Source organism: Salmo salar, chromosome 14 (genome assembly GCF_965601325.2).
Source record: "Salmo salar chromosome 14, fSalSal1, whole genome shotgun sequence".
Lineage (NCBI taxonomy): Eukaryota > Metazoa > Chordata > Actinopteri > Salmoniformes > Salmonidae > Salmo > Salmo salar.
The window spans coordinates 108,177,294-108,198,856 of NC_138304.1; the positions used below are offsets into that span (position 1 = coordinate 108,177,294).

Below are 21,563 nucleotides of genomic sequence, written 5' to 3' on the forward strand. Positions count from 1 at the left end.
AAGAATAAGATTATTCTGTGTTTGGGAAACCAGTCCACAGAATATCGGACAATTAAAACTGACCTGGAAGACGTCCGTTAGTTTCTACAGACTGACCTGGAAGACGTCCGGTAGTTTCTACAGACTGACCTGGAAGACGTCCGGTAGTTTCTACAGACTGACCTGGAAGACGTCCGGTAGTTTCTACAGACTGACCTGGAAGACGTCCGGTAGTTTCTACAGACTGACCTTGAAGACGTCCGGTAGTTTCTACAGACTGACCTGGAAGACGTCCGGTAGTTTCTACAGACTGACCTGGAAGACGTCCGGTAGTTTCTACAGACTGACCTGGAAGACGTCCGGTAGTTTCTACAGACTGACCTGGAAGACGTCCGGTAGTTTCTACAGACTGACCTGGAAGACGTCCGGTAGTTTCTACAGACTGACCTGGAAGACGTCCGGTAGTTTCTACAGACTGACCTGGAAGACGTCCGGTAGTTTCTACAGACTGACCTGGAAGACGTCCGGTAGTTTCTACAGACTGACCTGGAAGACGTCCGGTAGTTTCTACAGACTGACCTGGAAGACGTCCGGTAGTTTCTACAGACTGACCTGGAAGACGTCCGGTAGTTTCTACAGACTGACCTGGAAGACGTCCGGTAGTTTCTACAGACTGACCTGGAAGACGTCCGGTAGTTTCTACAGACTGACCTGGAAGACGTCCGGTAGTTTCTACAGACTGACCTGGAAGACGTCCGGTAGTTTCTACAGACTGACCTGGAAGACGTCCGGTAGTTTCTACAGACTGACCTGGAAGACGTCCGGTAGTTTCTACAGACTGACCTGGAAGACGTCCGGTAGTTTCTACAGACTGACCTGGAAGACGTCCGGTAGTCTCTACAGACTGACCTGGAAGACGTCCGGTAGTCTCTACAGACTGACCTGGAAGATGTCCGGTAGTCTCTACAGACTGACCTGGAAGATGTCCGGTAGTTTCTACAGACTGACCTGGAAGATGTCCGGTAGTTTCTACAGACTGACCTGGAAGATGACTGGTAGTTTCCGGAGCCTGGAGCCCTTGGACAGCAGCAGGGAGGGAGGACCCTGGCCGGTCACATGGTACAGGTAGAGCTTGAACCAGATGGAGCTCACCTCGGGGATGGCTGGGCCAATGTGCTACAGGGGGAACAATAAAGCACATTTATTCATTCATGTATGGTTGATTTAAATAGGGACAGATCCAAGCACATAATACTTTATGTACCATTACATAAATCAGATTAGCTGGCCAAGGTTCATGGAATTTACAAGAATGTTCAAATCCTGATCGAAAACAATAGCAGCCTAATCTACCCTCCTGACTGACTGTGGCCGATCCGCCCTGCTGGCTGACTGTGGCCGATCCGCCCTGCTGGCTGACTGTGGCCGATCCGCCCTGCTGGCTGACTGTGGCCGATCCGCCCTGCTGGCTGACTGTGGCCGATCCGCCCTCCTGGCTGACTGTGGCCGATCCGCCCTCCTGGCTGACTGTGGCCGATCCGCCCTCCTGGCTGACTGTGGCCGATCCGCCCTCCTGGCTGACTGTGGCCGATCCGCCCTCCTGGCTGACTGTGGCCGATCCGCCCTCCTGGCTGACTGTGGCCGATCCGCCCTCCTGGCTGACTGTGGCCGATCCGCCCTCCTGGCTGACTGTGGCCGATCCGCCCTCCTGGCTGACTGTGGCCGATCCGCCCTCCTGGCTGACTGTGGCCGATCCGCCCTCCTGACTGTGGCCGATCCACCCTCCTGACTGTGGCCGATCCACCCTCCTGACTGTGGCCGATCCACCCTCCTGACTGTGGCCGATCCACCCTGACTGTGCTGTAAGCTCACGAGATCAGGATCGTTGAACAAATAAAAAAAAAACAATGGCTAATGAATTTAATTTCAATTGACTTCCTGGATGGACTGAATTGAAAAGTGACTTGACTCCAACCCTGGATCCCAGAAAGTGAGATGAGATGAAACCTGAGAAAAGGGTGAAATCCTGTTAGGCAGAGAGACAGGCTTGGTAACACGTCCTGTTAGGCAGAGAGACAGGCTTGGTAACACGTCCTGTTAGGCAGAGAGACAGGCTTGGTAACACGTCCTGTTAGGCAGAGAGACAGGCTTGGTAACACGTCCTGTTAGGCAGAGAGACAGGCTTGGTAACACGTCCTGTTAGGCAGAGAGACAGGCTTGGTAACACGTCCTGTTAGGCAGAGAGACAGGCTTGGTAACACGTCCTGTTAGGCAGAGAGACAGGCTTGGTAACACGTCCTGTTAGGCAGAGAGACAGGCTTGGTAACACGTCCTGTTAGGCAGAGAGACAGGCTTGGTAACACGTCCTGTTAGGCAGAGAGACAGGCTTGGTAACACGTCCTGTTAGGCAGAGAGACAGGCTTGGTAACACGTCCTGTTAGGCAGAGAGACAGGCTTGGTAACACGTCCTGTTAGGCAGAGAGACAGGCTTGGTAACACGTCCTGTTAGGCAGAGAGACAGGCTTGGTAACATGTCCTGTTAGGCAGAGAGACAGGCTTGGTAACATGTCCTGTTAGGCAGAGAGACAGGCTTGGTAACACGTCCTGTTAGGCAGAGAGACAGGCTTGGTAACATGTCCTGTTAGGCAGAGAGACAGGCTTGGTAACAACACCAGCCAAGAATGAACACAAACAAGATAGCCTGTAGTTCTGTGTGTGTGTGCGTGTGTGTGTAGTGCGTGTGTGTGTGTTGTGCGCGTGTGTGTGTGTTGTGCGCGTGTGCGTGTGTGTGTGTGTGTGTGTGTACTGGGCAGCGTGCACTGAGATGGCTTCAACCCAGACTACAGACCAGGGGAGAGAGGAATACTTGGAAAAACAAACAGAAGTTAGCATGTAGTTGTACAGTTGTATAGCTGTATAGTTCTATAGTTGTATAGCTGTATAGTTCTATAGTTGTATAGCTGTATAGTTGTATAGCTCTATAGCTGTATAGCTCTATAGTTGTATAGCTGTATAGTTGTATAGCTGTACAGTTGTATAGCTCTATAGTTGTATAGCTGTATAGTTTATAGTTCTATAGTTGTATAGTTGTATAGTTTATAGTTCTATAGTTGTATAGTTGTATAGTTTATAGTTCTATAGTTGTATAGCTGTATAGTTGTATAGCTGTATAGCTGTATAGTTCTTAGTTCTATAGTTGTATAGTTGTATAGTTGTATAGTTGTATAGTTGTATAGCTGTATAGTTTATAGTTCTATAGTTCTATAGTTGTATAGCTGTATAGTTTATAGTTCTATAGTTCTATAGTTGTATAGTTGTATAGTTTATAGCTGTATAGTTGTATAGTTTATAGCTGTATAGTTGTATAGTTTATAGTTCTATAGTTGTATAGTTTATAGCTGTATAGTTCTATAGTTGTATAGTTGTATAGCTGTATAGCTGTATAGTGTTTATAGTTGTATAGCTGTATAGTTTATAGCTCTATAGTTGTATAGTTTATAGCTGTATAGTTGTATAGCTGTATAGTTGTATAGTTTATAGTTCTATAGCTGTATAGTTCTATAGTTGTATAGTTTATAGTTCTATAGCTGTATAGTTGTATAGTTTTATAGCTGTATAGTTGTATAGTTGTATAGTTGTATAGTTTATAGTTCTATAGCTGTATAGTTGTATAGTTGTATAGTTGTATAGTTTATAGTTCTATAGCTGTATAGTTGTATAGTTGTATAGTTCATAGTTGTATAGCTCAATAGTTGTATAGTTTATAGTTGTATAGCTGTATAGCTGTATAGTTTATAGTTCTATAGCTCTATAGTTGTATAGTTCTATAGCTGTATAGTTCTATAGCTGTATAGTTTATAGTTCTATAGCTCTATAGTTGTATAGCTGTATAGTTGTATAGTTGTATAGTTTATAGTTCTATAGCTCTATAGCTGTATAGTTCTATAGCTCTATAGTTGTATAGTTTATAGTTCTATAGCTGTATAGTTGTATAGTTTGTAGTTCTATAGTTTATAGTTGTATAGCTGTATAGTTGTATAGTTGTATAGTTCTATAGCTGTATAGTTCTATAGTTCTATAGTAGTATAGTTGTATAGTTCTATAGTTGTATAGCTCTATAGCTGTATAGCTGTATAGTTGTATAGTTTATAGTTCTATAGTTCTATAGTTGTATAGTTTATAGTTCTATAGTTCTATAGTTTATAGTTTATAGTTCTATAGTACTATAGTTCTGTTGTATAGTTCTATAGTTTATAGTTCTACAGCTGTATAGCTCTATAGTTGTATAGCTCTATAGTTCTATAGTTCTATAGTTTATAGGTCTATAGTTGTGTAGCTGTATAGTTCTATAGTTGTATAGCTGTATAGCTGTATAGCTGTATAGTTGTATAGTTGTATAGTTGTATAGTTGTATAGTTGTATAGTTTTATAGTTTTATAGTTTTATAGTTTTATAGTTGTATAGTTGTATAGTTGTATAGTTGTATAGTTTTATAGTTGTATAGCTGTATAGTTGTATAGCTGTATAGCTGTATAGCTGTATAGCTGTATAGTTGTATAGCTGTATAGTTGTATAGCTGTATAGTTGTATAGTTGTATAGTTGCATAGTTGTATAGTTCATAGATGTATAGCTGTATAGTTGTATAGTTTATAGTTGTATAGTTGTATAGTTCTATAGTTGTATAGTTGTATAGTTCATAGTTCATAGTTGTATAGCTGTATAGTTGTATAGTTCATAGTTGTATAGCTGTATAGTTGTATAGTTGTATAGTTCATAGTTGTATAGCTGTATAGTTTATAGTTCTATAGTTGTATAGTTTATAGCTGTATAGTTGTATAGCTGTATAGTTCTATAGTTGTATAGTTGTATAGTTCTATAGTTGCATAGTTGTATAGTTGTATAGCTGTATACTTTATAGTTGTATAGCTGTATAGCTTATAGTTCTATAGCTGCATAGCTGTATAGTTGTATAGCTGTATAGTTTATAGTTGTATAGCTGTATAGCTGTATAGTTGTATAGCTGTATAGTTGTATAGCTGTATAGTTGTATAGTTCTATAGTTGTATAGTTTATAGTTCTATAGCTGTATAGTTGTATAGTTTATAGTTGTATAGCTGTATAGTTTATAGTTCTATAGTTTATAGTTCTATAGCTCTATAGTTCTATAGCTGTATAGCTGTATAGTTGTATAGCTGTATAGTTGTATAGCTGTATAGTTGTATAGTTCTATAGCTGTATAGTTGTATAGTTGTATAGCTGTATAGTTTATAGTTCTATAGTTGTATAGTTTATAGTTCTATAGTTCTGTTGTATAGTTCTATAGTTCTATAGTTTATAGTTCTATAGTTCTATAGCTGTATAGCTCTATAGTTCTATAGTTGTATAGCTCTATAGGTCTATAGTTTATAGGTCTATAGTTTATAGGTCTATAGTTGTGTAGTTGTGTAGTTGTATAGCTGTATAGCTGTATAGTTCTATAGCTGTATAGCTGTATAGCTCTATAGTTCTATAGTTGTATAGCTCTATAGTTGTATAGCTCTATAGTTCTATAGTTGTATAGCTCTATAGTTCTATAGTTGTATAGCTCTATAGTTCTATAGTTGTATAGCTCTATAGTTCTATAGCTCTATAGTTCTATAGTTGTATAGTTGTATAGCTCTATAGTTCTATAGTTTATAGGTCTATAGTTGTGTAGTTGTGTAGTTGTATAGCTGTATAGTTCTATAGTTCTATAGTTGTATAGTTGTATAGTTGTATAGCTCTATAGTTGTATAGTTGTATAGCTCTATAGTTGTATAGTTGTATAGCTCTATAGTTGTATAGTTGTATAGTTGTATAGCTCTATAGTTGTATAGTTCTATAGCTCTATAGTTGTACAGCTCTATATTTCTATAGTTGTATAGTTGTATAGTTGTATAGCTCTATAGCTGTATAGCTCTATAGTTCTATAGCTCTATAGTTGTATAGCTCTATAGTTCTATAGCTCTATGGTTCTATATTTGTATAGTTCTATAGTTGTATAGCTCTATAGTTGTATAGTTGTATAGCTCTATAGTTCTATAGCTCTATAGTTGCATAGTTGTATAGCTCTATAGTTCTATAGTTCTATAGCTCTATAGTTCTATAGTTTATAGTTCTATAGCTGTGTAGCTGTATAGTTCTATAGTTCTATAGTTGTATAGCTCTATAGTTGTATAGCTCTATAGCTCTATAGTTGTATAGCTCTATAGCTCTATAGCTCTATAGCTCTATGGTTCTATAGTTGTATAGTTCTATAGTTGTATAGCTCTATAGTTGTATAGTTGTATAGCTCTATAGTTCTATGGTTCTTTAGTTGTATATTTGTATAGTTGTATAGTTCTATAGCTCTACAGTTCTATAGTTCTATAGCTCTATAGTTCTATAGTTTATAGTTATATAGCTGTGTAGCTCTATATTTCTATAGTTGTATAGTTGTATAGCTGTATAGCTGTATAGCTCTATATTTGTATAGTTGTATAGCTCTATAGTTCTATAGCTCTATAGTTCTATAGCTGTGTAGCTCTATATTTCTATAGTTGTATAGCTGTATAGCTGTATAGCTCTATAGTTCTATAGTTCTATAGCTCTATAGTTCTATAGTTTATAGTTCTATAGCTCTATATTTGTATAGTTGTATAGCTCTATAGTTCTATAGTTCTATAGCTCTATAGTTCTATAGTTTATAGTTCTATAGCTGTATAGTTTTATAGTTCTATAGCTGTATAGTTGTATAGTTGTGTAGTTCTGTAGTTGTATAGCTGTATAGTTGTATAGTTCTATAGTTCTGTAGTTCTATAGTTCTGTAGTTGTATAGTTCTATAGTTGTATAGTTGTATAGTTCTATAGTTGTATAGTTGTATAGTTCTATAGTTTATAGTTCTATAGTTGTATAGTTCAGAACTATACAACTACAGAACTATACAACTACAGTAGTTCTATAGTTGTATAGTTGTATAGTTGTATAGTTCTGTAGTTGTATAGTTTATAGTTCTATAGTTGTATAGTTGTATAGTTTATAGTTCTGTACTTGTATAGTTTATAGTTCTATAGTTGTATAGTTGTATAGTTCTATAGTTCTGTAGTTGTATAGTTGTATAGGTGTATAGTTCTGTAGTTGTATAGTTGTATAATTCTATAGTTGTATAGCTCTATAGTTGTATAGTTGTATAGTTGTATAGCTGTATAGTTCTGTAGTTGTATAGTTGTATAGTTCTATAGTTCTATAGTTCTATAGTTGTATAGTTGTATAGCTGTATAGCTCTATAGTTGTATAGTTGTATAGCTGTATAGCTCTATAGTTCTATAGTTGTATAGCTGTATAGCTGTATAGTTCTATAGTTGTATAGTTGTGTAGTTCTGTAGTTGTATAGTTGTATAGCTGTATAGTTGTATAGATGTATAGTTGTATAGTTCTATAGTTGTATAGCTCTATAGTTGTATAGCTCTATAGTTGTATAGCTCTATAGTTGTATAGCTCTATAGTTGTATAGCTCTATAGTTGTATAGCTCTATAGTTGTATAGCTCTATAGTTGTATAGTTCTATAGTTGTATAGCTCTATAGTTGTATAGTTCTATAGTTGTATAGCTCTATAGTTGTATAGCTCTATAGTTGTATAGCTCTATAGTTCTATAGTTGTATAGCTGTATAGTTCTATAGTTTATAGTGCTATAGTTGTATAGTTGTATAGTTCTATAGTTCTATAGTTGTATAGTTGTATAGCTGTATAGCTCTATAGTTCTATAGCTGTATAGCTCTATAGTTGTATAGTTGTATAGTTCTATAGTTGTATAGTTGTATAGTTGTATAGTTGTATAGCTCTATAGTTCTATAGCTGTATAGTTGTATAGCTGTATAGTTGTATAGCTGTATAGTTGTATAGCTGTATAGTTCTATAGTTTATAGTTCTATAGTTTATAGTTCTATAGTTTATAGTTGTATAGTTCTATAGTTTATAGTTGTATAGTTGTATAGTTGTATAGTTGTATAGTTGTATAGTTGTATAGTTGTGTAGTTGTATAGTTGTATAGTTGTATAGCTGTATAGCTGTATAGCTCTATAGTTGTATAGCTCTATAGTTGTATAGCTCTATAGTTGTATAGCTCTATAGTTGTATAGCTCTATAGTTGTATAGTTCTATAGTTCTATAGTTGTATAGTTCTATAGTTGTATAGTTGTATAGCTCTATAGTTCTAGTTGTATAGCTGTATAGTTCTATAGTTTATAGTTCTATAGTTGTATAGTTGTATAGTTGTATAGCTCTATAGTTGTATAGTTGTATAGTTGTATAGTTGTATAGCTCTATAGTTGTATAGTTGTATAGTTGTATAGTTGTATAGCTCTATAGTTCTAGTTGTATAGCTGTATAGTTCTATAGTTTATAGTTCTATAGTTGTATAGTTGTATAGTTGTATAGCTCTATAGTTGTATAGTTGTATAGTTGTATAGTTGTATAGCTCTATAGTTGTATAGCTGTATAGTTGTATAGCTGTATAGTTGTATAGCTGTATAGTTGTATAGCTGTATAGCTGTATAGTTGTATAGCTGTATAGCTGTATAGTTCTATAGTTTATAGTTCTATAGTTTATAGTTCTATAGTTCTATAGTTGTATAGTTGTATAGTTGTATAGTTGTATAGTTGTATAGCTCTATAGTTCTATAGTTCTATAGTTGTATAGCTGTATAGTTGTATAGCTGTATAGTTCTATAGTTTATAGTTCTATAGTTGTATAGTTCTATAGTTGTATAGCTGTATAGCTGTATAGTTCTATAGTTTATAGTTCTATAGTTGTATAGTTGTATAGCTGTATAGTTCTGTAGTTCTGTAGTTTTGTAGTTTTATAGTTCTATAGTTGTATAGTTCTATAGTTGTATAGTTGTATAGTTCTGTAGTTCTGTAGTTTTATAGTTCTATAGTTGTATAGCTCTATGCAGCGCCTTGCTAAAGTATTCATCCCTCTTGGCTTTTTTCCTATTTTGTTGCATTACAACCTGTAATTGAAATGGATTTTTATTTGGATTTAATGTAATGGACATAGACAAAATATTCCAAATTGGTGAAATAAAATGAAAAATAATGACTTGTTTAAAAAAAATTTAAAAAAAAAACGGGAAAGTGGTGCATGCATAATTATTCACCACCTAAGATCTGGTGCAGCCAATGACATTTTACATTTTAGTCATTTAGAGTCTGTTGCCCCAGAGACTGCAACACCACCAAGCAAGCAGCACCATGAAGACCAAGGAGCTCTCCAAACAGGTCAGGGACAAAGTTGTGGAGAAGTACAGATCAGGGTTGGGTTATAAAAAAAATATCCAAAGCATTGAACATAAATCCATTATTAAAAAAAGGAAAGAATATGGCACCACAACAAACCTGCCAAGAGAGGGACGCCCATCAAAACTCACAGACCAGACAAGGAGGGCATTAATCAGAGAGGCAACAAAGAGACCAAAGATAACCCTGAAGGAGCTGCAAAGCTTCACAGCAGAGATCTGTCCATAGGACCACATTAAGCTGTACACTCCACAGAGCTGGGCTTTACGGAAGAGTGGCCAGAAAAAAGCCATTGCTTAAAGAAGAAAATAAGCAAACACATTTGTGTGGTGGCAGCCATCATGCTGTGGGGATGTTCTCCATCGGCAGGGACTGGGAAACTGGTCAGAATTGAAGGAATGATGAATGGCACTAAATACAGGGAAATTCTTGAGGGAAACCTGTTTCAGTCTTCCAGAGATTTGAGACTGGGACGGAGGTTCACCTTCCAGCAGGACAATGACCCTAAGCATACTGCTAAAGCAACACTCGAGTAGTTTAGTGGTTTAAGGAGCTAACATTTAAATGACTTGGAATGGCCAAGTCAAAGCACAGACCTCAATCCAATTGAGAATCTGTGGTATGACTTAAAGATTGCTGTAGACCAGCAGAACCCATCCAACTTGAAGGAGCTGGAGCAGTTTTGCCTTGAAGAATGGGCAAACATCCCAGTGGCTAAATGTGCCAAGCTTATAGAGACATACCCCAAGAGACTTGCAGCTGTAATTACTGCAAAAGGAGGCTCTACAAAGTATTGACTTTGGGGGGGGGTGAATAGTTATGCACGTTCAAGTTCTGCGTTTTTTGTCTTATTTCTTGTTTGTTTCACAAGAAAAAATATTTTGCATCTTCAAAGTGGTGGGCATGTTGTGTAAATCAAATGATACAAACCCCCCCCCCCTCCAAAAAAATAATATTTTAATTCCAGGAGAAATGCCAAGGTGGGTGAATAATTTCACAAGCCACTGTAGTTGTATAGTTCTCTGTTCTCCCTGTCAGTCAGATACCAGACTGCAGTCTGTCCAGGACAAACTGCTTTCCAGTCTGAATGAGTGTGAATCCCCAGACCTGTTGTGTGTGTTCTGGAGCAGTCTCAGAGCATGGTGACCAGTGCTCGCTCGCTCGCACGCACGCACGCACGCACGCACGCACACACACACTCTCAACAGGCCCTAGTCAGTCAGAGGAGGAGCCTGTGGGGGTGAGAGAAAGGTCTGTGAAGTGAAAGGTCTGTGAAGTGAAAGGTCTGTGAAGGGGGACCAGTGTGTACCTGAGGTGTGCAGCTGCTGATAGGCCGGATCTCGTTGCTGAGCGGTGCCATGGAGACCAGTAGTTTGTAGTTCTTGTTGAGGACACGGCTGCAGGTGGCCTGGTCTAAACCCAGCAGACTCTCACAGCGGAGCATGTCCAGGGGCAGGCCTGGGGGGGATCAATCACACACACGGACGAAGAGACACACACACACACGGACGAAGACAACACACACACACGGACGCAGAGACACGGATGTATTGCGCGCGCACACACACACACACACACACACACACACACACACACACACACACACACACACACACACACACACACACACGTCAGGGATCCTGTTAGGAAAATTTGGTGTCAGACATTTGACCGGCAGCATTTTAATGAGGCGGACATTTTGAGAAATGTACTGGAACCATAATGCATTGGGTGTGGATCCTGATTAGGGCGTCCACCCACCGGTGTTCAGAATAACAGAAATAAACATATACATTATGGTAATTCATATTAACAGAAAACGCAAGTCCAGGATGCAACGATGTGCGTTTCTTCTTTACGAATTCTGATGTGAATTTGAACGTGTTAGAATAACTGTCCACGTTTCCTTTTCCTCAGCCAACAAGACGAGTAACGAACAGCAAAATAACTAGCCCGTCAATCTTCTGCTATCCACTACTAGAAAAGTTGACCTATTCAATTGGCCAGCTTGTCATTCTGTGCGACAAAGAAACAAACAGACTCTGGGACAGTTGTAGAGATAAATCCCAAATTCATACAACCAGTAGGCCTAGACTACATTACTAAACAACATTAAAAAGCAATGAGTCTGATGCAACAGCTCAGAACATTTAGATAACAAGGCTGATCAACTATTATTTCTTCACATTATAAAGCACAGCAATGCGCACAAGGCAGTAGGCCACGTATACAAATGTTCCTTCCATAATGCAATTAGCAGGAAAAACACTGTTGTCAAAAGTCCACTGCACATGACAGATGGAAATATCTGTTAGAAATGTATGAAGAGGGGAGATCTAAAGATGCAACAACTAGCATGGGATGCTAATATGACTAGGATTATCATCAACTAGCATGGGATGCTAATATGACTAGGATTATCATCAACTAGCATGGGATGCTACTATGACTAGGATTATCATCAACTAGCATGGGATGCTAATATGACTAGGATTATCATCAACTAGCATGGGTTGCTACTATGACTAGGATTATCATCAACTAGCATGGGATGCTAATATGACTAGGATTATCATCAACTAGCATGGGATGCTAATATGACTAGGATTATCATCAACTAGCATGGGATGCTAATATGACTAGGATTGTGCCTTTGGCTACTGGACAATGAAAGAAAGTCGATTTGAAAACCAATAGAACGTGAGAGAAATATGCTACTGGTTTCAATGGCATATGGAAGCCAAATTAATTTCCTCCACGTTTCTATGGTCTGATTTTAACTAGGCTACTTTGAAGCAAGGACGTGCCTCATAATATGTAGTAAAACCTTCAGGTTTCCAACAACTAAAGAAAATGTTTTCAAAATGCATTCTGCCTCCAGCTCATTGCAAAGTGGTGTGTGACATACTGATGAAGTCTGCTTTCCGCTGTCGCTGTTTGAGATGCTGTCGCTGCTGACAGATTTCCCGCTCAAAGGCTCTGTCTGTGTGCTGTACGCGTGTGATAAGATACATAACGAATATACTGTACACATGAGACAATTTAATTAACACTAAATTATACAAATGTTCCTATTGACCGATGAGCATGACCAGTTAAATTGATTTACATTGACTGGTATTTCCATCAATAATAAACATTATTTCACAATGGGATTTTTTTTTTTTCTTCCTTCATCTGGACAATTGGCCAGCCAGCACCGATTTTGTTCGTCCGCATTTCTATTTTTGTATCGGCCAAAGCCTGTTACCGGCTAACCAAAACACTGACTGACGTGTCAAATCAAATCAAACTTTGTCACATGCGCCGAATACAACAAGTGTAGACCTCACAGTGAAATGCTGAATACAACAGGTGTAGTAGACCTCACAGTGAAATGCTGAATACAACAGGTGTAGTAGACCTTACAGTGAAATGCTGAATACAACAGGTGTAGTAGACCTCACAGTGAAATGCTGAATACAACAGGTGTAGTAGACCTCACAGTGAAATGCTGAATACAACAGGTGTAGTAGACCTCACAGTGAAATGCTGAATACAACAGGTGTAGTAGACCTCACAGTGAAATGCTGAATACAACAGGTGTAGTAGACCTTACAGTGAAATGCTGAATACAACAGGTGTAGTAGACCTCACAGTGAAATGCTGAATACAACAGGTGTAGTAGACCTTACAGTGAAACGCTGAATACAACAGGTGTAGTAGACCTCACAGTGAAATGCTGAATACAACAGGTGTAGTAGACCTTACAGTGAAATGCTGAATACAACAGGTGTAGTAGACCTCACAGTGAAATGCTGAATACAACAGGTGTAGTAGACCTCACAGTGAAATGCTGAATACAACAGGTGTAGTAGACCTCACAGTGAAATGCTGAATACAACAGGTGTAGTAGACGTTACAGTGAAATGCTGAATACAACAGGTGTAGACCTTACAGTGAAATGCTGAATACAACAGGTGTAGTAGACCTTACAGTGAAATGCTGAATACAACAGGTGTAGTAGACCTTACAGTGAAATGCTGAATACAACAGGTGTAGTAGACCTTACAGTGAAATGCTGAATACAACAGGTGTAGTAGACCTCACAGTGAAATGCTGAATACAACAGGTGTAGTAGACCTCACAGTGAAATGCTGAATACAACAGGTGTAGTAGACCTCACAGTGAAATGCTGAATACAACAGGTGTAGTAGACCTTACAGTGAAATGCTGAATACAACAGGTGTAGTAGACCTCACAGTGAAATGCTGAATACAACAGGTGTAGTAGACCTCACAGTGAAATGCTGAATACAACAGGTGTAGTAGACCTCACAGTGAAATGCTGAATACAACAGGTGTAGTAGACCTCACAGTGAAATGCTGAATACAACAGGTGTAGTAGACCTTACAGTGAAATGCTTTATTTACGAGCCCTTAACCAACAGTGCAGTTCAAGAACAAGAAAATATTTACCAAGTAGAATAAAATAAAAAAATTATAAAAAGTAACACAACAATAACGAGGTCTGTGAAACTTAAAAATACTAAAGAAATGGCAACTTTATCAACTGTGGTAACAGAAAGAAATGTCTTTGCCAAAGACTACATTTGAGATTCTCAGAAGTTTTGACTCAATGTACTTTCTCTGTTCCTATATCGTGCCTACCGGGGGCACTGGTACTGAGTTAGTGTGCAGGGGTACAGGTTAGTTGAGGTAACCTGTACATGTAGGTGGGGATGAAGTGACTATGCATAGATAATAAACAGCAAGTAGCAGCAGTATACAAAAGGAGGGGGGGGGTCAATGTAAATTGTCCGGTGGCGATTTTATTTATTGTTCAGCAGTCTAATGGCTTGGGGGTAGAAGCTGTTGAGGAGCCTTTTGGTCCTAGACTTGGCGCTCTGGTACCACTTGCTGTGCAGTAGCAGAGAAAACAGTCCAGAACTTGGGTGACTGGAGTCTTTGACAATTGGCTTTTATGGGCTTTCCTCTGACACCGCCTGGTATAGAGGTCCTGGATGGCAGGAAGCTTGGCCCCAGTGATGTACTGGGCCGTTCACACTACTCTCTGTAGTGCCTTACGGTCAGAGGCCGAGCAGTTGCCATACCAGGCTGGGATGTAACCGATCAGGATGCTCTCGATGGTGCAGCTGTAGAACCTTTTGAGGATCTGGGAACCCATGCCAAATCTTTTCAGTCTCTTGAGGTGGAAAAGGTTTTGAGGTGCCCTTTTCATGACAGTCTTGGTATGTTTGGACCAAGATAGTCGCACACAGAGAGATTAACCACAACCCTGATGGACGTAGAGATTAACCACAACCCTGACGGACGTAGAGATTAACCACAACCCTGATGGACGTAGAGATTAACCACAACCCTGATGGACGTAGAGATTAACCACAACCCTGATGGACGTAGAGATTAACCACAACCCTGATGGACGTAGAGATTAACCACAACCCTGATGGACGTAGAGATTAACCACAACCCTGATGGACGTAGAGATTAACCACAACCCTGATGGACGTAGAGATTAACCACAACCCTGATGGACGTAGAGATTAACCACAACCCTGATGGACGTAGAGATTAACCACAACCCTGATGGACGTAGAGATTAACCACAACTCTGATGGACGTAGAGATGAACCACAACCCTGATGGACGTAGAGATTAACCACAACCCTGATGGACGTAGAGATTAACCACAACCCTGATGGACGTAGAGATTAAACACAACCCTGACGGACGTAGAGATTAACCACAACCCTGATAGACGTAGGGATTAACCACAACCCTGATGGACGTAGAGATGAACCACAACCCTGATGGACGTAGAGATTAACCACAACCCTGATAGACGTAGGGATTAACCACAACCCTGATGGACGTAGAGATTAACCACAACCCTGATAGATGTAGGGATTAACCACAACCCTGATGGACGTAGAGATTAACCACAACCCTGATGGACATATCACACAGAGATTAAACAGCAGCACTATAAACACAAACAAAAGGTATGTTGATTCTGAAATTAGAGTCTCGATGTTGTTTTCATCACACTCAGTTCTGTTGGCTGGAGTATTTCATTTACACACTCAGTTCTGTTGGCTGGAGTATTTCATTTACACACTCAGTTCTGTTGGCTGGAGTATTTCATTTACACCGAAAAATAAACATTTACAATAACTGAATGTCAATAAACTTGCCTTGATTAAAGCACCCAACACCCCCTAAACAAAAACGCACCAAAACCACTAATAACCAGACAGGAAGTTAAAACTACTATCTACAAAACCACTAATAACCAGACAGGAAGTTAAAACTACTATCTACAACACCACTAATAACCAGACAGGAAGTTAAAACTACTATCTACAACACCACTAATAACCAGACAGGAAGTTAAGACTACTATCTACAAAACCACTAATAACCAGACAGGAAGTTAAAACTACTATCTACAAAACCACTAATAACCAGACAGGAAGTTAAAACTACTATCTACAAAACCACTAATAACCAGACAGGAAGTTAAGACTACTATCTACAAAACCACTAATAACCAGACAGGAACTTAAAACTACTATCTACAAAACCACTAATAACCAGACAGGAACTTAAAACTACTATCTACAAAACCACTAATAACCAAACAGGAAGTTAAAACTACTATCTACAAAACCACTAATAACCAGACAGGAAGTTAAAACTACTATCTACAAAACCACTAATAACCAGACAGGAAGTTAAAACTACTATCTACAAAACCACTAATAACCAGACAGGAAGTTAAAACTACTATCTACACTGAATAAAAATGTAAGTGCAACATGCAACAACTTAAAAGATTTTACTGAGTTTCAGTTCATATGAGGAAATCAGTCAGTGGAAATAAATTCATTAGGCCCTAATCTATGGATTTCACGACCGGGAATACAGATATGAATCTGTTGGTCACAGATACCTTAAAAAAAGGTAGGGGCGTGGATCAGAAAACCAGTCAGTATCTGGGGTGACCACCGTTTGCCTCATGCAGCGCGACACGTCTCCTTCACATAGAGTTGATCAGGCTGTTGATTGTGGCCTGTAGAATATTGTCCCACTCCTCTTCAATGGCTGTGTGAAGTTGCTGGATATTGGCGGGAACTGGGACATGCTGTCCTGTCGTACACCTATATCCAGAGCATCCCAAACTTGCTCAATGTGTGACATGTCTGGTGAATATGCAGGGCATGGAAGAACTGGGACATTTTCAACTTCCAGGAATTGTGTACAGATCGTTGCGACATGGGGCTGTGCATTATCATGCTGAAACATGAGGTGATGGCGGTGGATGAATGGCACAACAACGGGCCTCAGGATTTCATCACGGTATCTCAGTGCCTTCAAATTGCCATCGATAAAATGTAATTGTGTTCGTTGTCCGTAGCTTATTCCTGCCCATACCATAACCCCACCTCCACCGTGGGGCCCATACCATAACCCCACCTCCACCGTGGGGCCCATACCATAACCCCACCACCACCATGGGGCCCATACCATAACACCACCACCACCATGGGGCCCATACCATAACCCCACCTCCACCATGGGGCCCATACCATAACCCCACCTCCACCATGGGGCCCATACCATAACCCCACCTCCACCATGGGGCCCATACCACAACTCCACCTCCACCATGGGGCCCATACCATAACCCCACCTCCACCGTGGGGCCCATACCATAACCCCACCACCACCATGGGGCCCATACCATAACCCCACCTCCACCATGGGGCCCATACCATAACCCCACCTCCACCATGGGGCACTCTGTTCACAATGTTGACATCAGCAAATCCATACACGTGGTCTGCAGTTGTGAGGCCGGTTGGACGTACTGCCAAATTCTCAAAAACGATGGCTTATGGTAGAGAAATTAACATTCAATTTTCTGGCAACAGCTCTGTTGGACATTCCTGCAGTCAGCATATCAATTGCACGCTCCTTCAAAACTTGAGACATCTGTGACCTTGTGTTGTGTGACAAAACTGCACATTTTAGAGTGGCCTTTTATTGTCCCCAGCACCAGGTGCACCTGTGTAATGATCATGCTGTTTAATCAGCTTCTTGATATGCCACACCTGTCAGGTGGATGGATTATCTTGTCAAAGGAGAAACGCTCACTAACAGGGATGTAAACAAATTTGTGCGTAACGTTTGAGAGAAATCAGCTTTTTGTCTGTATGGAACATGGGACCAACACTTTACATGCTGTGTTTACATTGTTGTTCTGTGTTATTATACTATTGCACACAAAATATCTCATAACTTTTCCAACAACTTTTTATTTTTTAATTCTAACAACTTTTAACACACAGAACAAGGCGTGAGCATTATGTTATTGGTTCCTAATTAAAGAAAGAGGGTGTTAGCTGTGTTGTTAGTTACCGTTGTTAGGCAGGTCAGGGCCCTGGTCGGTGGTCAGGTCCTTGTTGTAGCGGAGAAACAGGATAGTGTTCCTGAGGGTCAGAGCGTGGTCAAAATACCTCTGGGCCTCGCCCTCTGCTGTGCTCTCTACCTGAATGGGGGGGGGGGGGGGGGAGGAGAGAAAGAGGGGGGGAGGAGAGAGAGAGAGAGACAGAGAGAAAGAGAGAGAGAGAGACAGAGAGAGAGAAAGAGAGAGAGAAAGAGAGAGAGAAAGAGAGAGAGAAGAGAGAGAGGGAGAGAGAAAGAGAGAGAAAGAGAGACAGACAGAGAGAGAGAGGGAGAGAGAGAGAAAGAGAGAGAAAGAGACATACAGAGAGAGGGAGAGAGGGAGTTAGTAACATGGTCAAAATAACTCTGGGCCTCGCCCTCCGCCATGCTCTCTACCTGATGGAGGGAGGAGAGAGAGAGAGAGGGTTAGTATAACTCTGGGCCTCGCCCTGTGTGTGTGTGTGTGTGTGTGTGTGTGTGTGTGTGTGTGTGTGTGTATATGTGTTCCTGTGTCTGTCATGTGTACAAATTTGAGTCGGCCCGTGACCCTGTTGTGTTGCCATATTACGTTGCCAAAAAATGCTGTCTCCCCCTCTACGGCCCCTCTGTGTAAATTGGTTTGCCACCTCCAGGGACTGGCTTAGTTCCCATGGAGCCTAGTAATGAAGGATTACACTCAATCACACACAGACACACACAGCTTACTTTCTCCAGCTCCATCAGAAAGCTGTCCAGGGTCTCGTCTGACAGCTTCCCCACCTCAAACATGGTGACTGCATGGCTTTTCAGGTTCTGAGGGGGAGAAACAGAGACATGGTTTAGTACAGTGGTGCCCAAACTGTGGGGCGAGGAGTCCGCAGGAGGGGCACGGGGGTACCCCCCTCCCCCCCCCAAAAAATAAACTCAGTCCAGCTTTAAAAACTTACTCTTGAACGTTGTAATAGTAGTAGCAGTAGTGGTTGGTAGTACACAAGGTTGGTAGTAAGGTTGGTAGTACACCATCAGTTCCTCATCATGTTAATCACTGCAGACTTTAAAAAAGCTATTTATAACTTGTCAGAAATGTCCAGATCAACTTGCCCATGTTTTTTTTTTATTTAGGTTTTTAGCTCAGATATTGTTGTAATTTTGCAGTCACACAAATATCACATGCATACACATTAGACATGGCAAAATGTATAGAATTGTGCAAGAAAATTTGCTTCACAACTGCAAAATGTTCATTGCACCCCATGACAAAACGTGTAGAATTACAGGAAATAAGCTTTCAACCTGCTAAATTCTCTCCAAAAACAAGAGGGGTGGTAACAGTTTGTGTCGTGAACAGTGGGTAGAAATAGACGTGGCTCGTGTGGGTGGGGGGGGGATTTGGGCGCGGGATGTTCCCCAATGCTGGAAGGGGGGGGTCCCCCCCTGAGTGAAAAGATTTGGGAACCCCTGGATCAGTAGACGCTTGTATTACAGTTTCTCCTTGATCATTCTATTCTTATTCAATAACAAGATATTTAGATGTCTCCTGCTGTCACATTATCATCAAGTACGAAAGGAGGGGAAAGGAGGGGGGATGAATGAGCCAATTGGAAGCTGGGGATGATTAGGTGGCCATGATGTTATGAGGGCCAGATTGGGAATTTAGCCAGGACACCGGGGTTAACACCCCTGCTCTCACAAATAATCCTGCATAATCTAATACTACCACTACTACTACTGCTACTACTACTAATACTGCTACTACTAATACTACCACTACTGCTACTACTAATACTGCTACTACTAATACTACCACTACTGCTACTACTAATACTACCACTACTGCTACTACCACTACTGCTACTACTAATACTACCACTACTACTACTACTGCTACTACTACCGCTACTACTACTAATACTACCACTACTGCTACTACTAATACTACTACTACTAATACTACCACTACTGCTACTACTGCTACTACCACTACTGCTACTACTGCTACTACCACTACTGCTACTACTGCTACTACCACTACCACTACTACTAATAATACTACCACTACTGCTACTACTAATAATACTACCACTACTGCTACTACTAATAATACTACCACTACTACTGCTACTACTAATACTACCACTACCACTACTACTACTAATACTACCACTACTGCTACTAATACTACCACTACTGCTACTACTAATACTACCACTACTGCTACTACTACTAATACTACCACTACTGCTACTACTAATACTACTACTACTACTACTACCACTACTGCTACTACTGCTACTACCACTACTGCTACTACTGCTACTACCACTACTGCTACTACTAATAATACTACCACTACTGCTACTACTGCTACTGCTACTACTAATACTACCACTACTGCTACTACTAATAATACTACCACTACTGCTACTACTAATAATACTAGCACTACTACTACTAATACTACCACTACCACTACTACTACTAATACTACCACTACTGCTACTAATACTACCACTACTGCTACTACTAATACTACCACTACTGCTACTACCACTACTGTTACTACTAATACTGCTACTACTAATACTACCACCACTGCTACTACCACTACTGCTACTACTAATACTACCACTACTGCTACTACTAATACTGCTACTACTACTACTACTGCTACTACTAATACTACCACTACTAATAATAATACTACCACTACTGCTACTAATAATAATACTACCACTACTGCTACTAATAATAATACTACCACTACTGCTACTAATAATACTACTAACACTACTACTACTACTACTACTACCACTACTACCACTACTACCACTACTGCTACTACTAATAATAATACTACCACTACTGCTACTAATAATAATACTACCACTACTACTACTACTACTACTACTACCACTACTACTACTACCACTACTGCTACTACTAATACTACTACCACTACTGCTACTAATAATAATACTACCACTACTGCTACTAATAATAATACTACCACTACTGCTACTAATAATACTACTACCACTACTACTACTACTACCACTACTACCACTACTAATACTGCTACTACTAATAATAATACTACCACTACTGCTACTAATAATAATACTACCACTACTGCTACTAATAATAATACTACCACTACTGCTACTAATAATAATACTACCACTACTGCTACTAATAATAATACTACCACTACTACTACTACCACCACTACTGCTACTACTAATACTACTACTAATAATACTACCACTACTGCTACTAATAATAATACTACCACTACTACTAATAATAATACTACCACTACTACTAATAATAATAATAGTACCACTACTACTACTACTACTACTGCTACTACTAATACTACTACTAATAATACTAACACTACTAATAATACTACCACTACTAGTACTGCTACTACTACTAACACTACCACTACTGCTACCACTACTGCTACTACTAATACTACCACTACTGCTACTACTAATAATACTACCACTACTACTACTACAAATAATACTACCACTACTACTACTACTAATAATACTACCACTACTACTACTACTAATAATACTACCACTACTACTACTACTACTACCACTACTGCTACTAATAATACTACCACTACTACTACTGCTACTACTAATAATACTACCACTACTGCTACTGCTAATAATACTACCACTACTGCTACTGCTAATACTACCACTACTGCTACTAATAATACTACCACTACTGCTACTAATAATAATACTACCCCCACTACTGCTACTACTAATACTACCACCACTACTACTAATAATACTACCACTACTAATAATACTACCACTACCACTACTACTACT

The 21,563-nt window shown here is 39.7% G+C and overlaps 1 protein-coding gene across 4 annotated transcripts in view; it reads right to left on the bottom strand.

The window, feature by feature from the left end:
* The window catches only part of fam91a1 (family with sequence similarity 91 member A1), a 97,134-nt gene that overhangs the window by 20,289 nt on the left and 55,282 nt on the right, over positions 1-21,563 (bottom strand). For all 4 annotated transcript variants that reach the window (XM_045695088.2, XM_082961378.1, XM_082961377.1 and 1 more), the window contains 4 exons: positions 18,433-18,519; positions 17,701-17,830; positions 10,587-10,735; positions 1,021-1,155 (listed from right to left, as the gene is read on the bottom strand). In XM_045695088.2, coding sequence (XP_045551044.2) covers positions 1,021-1,155; positions 10,587-10,735; positions 17,701-17,830; positions 18,433-18,519 — 501 coding nt within the window. The remainder of the gene's footprint in view (positions 1-1,020; positions 1,156-10,586; positions 10,736-17,700; positions 17,831-18,432; positions 18,520-21,563) is intronic.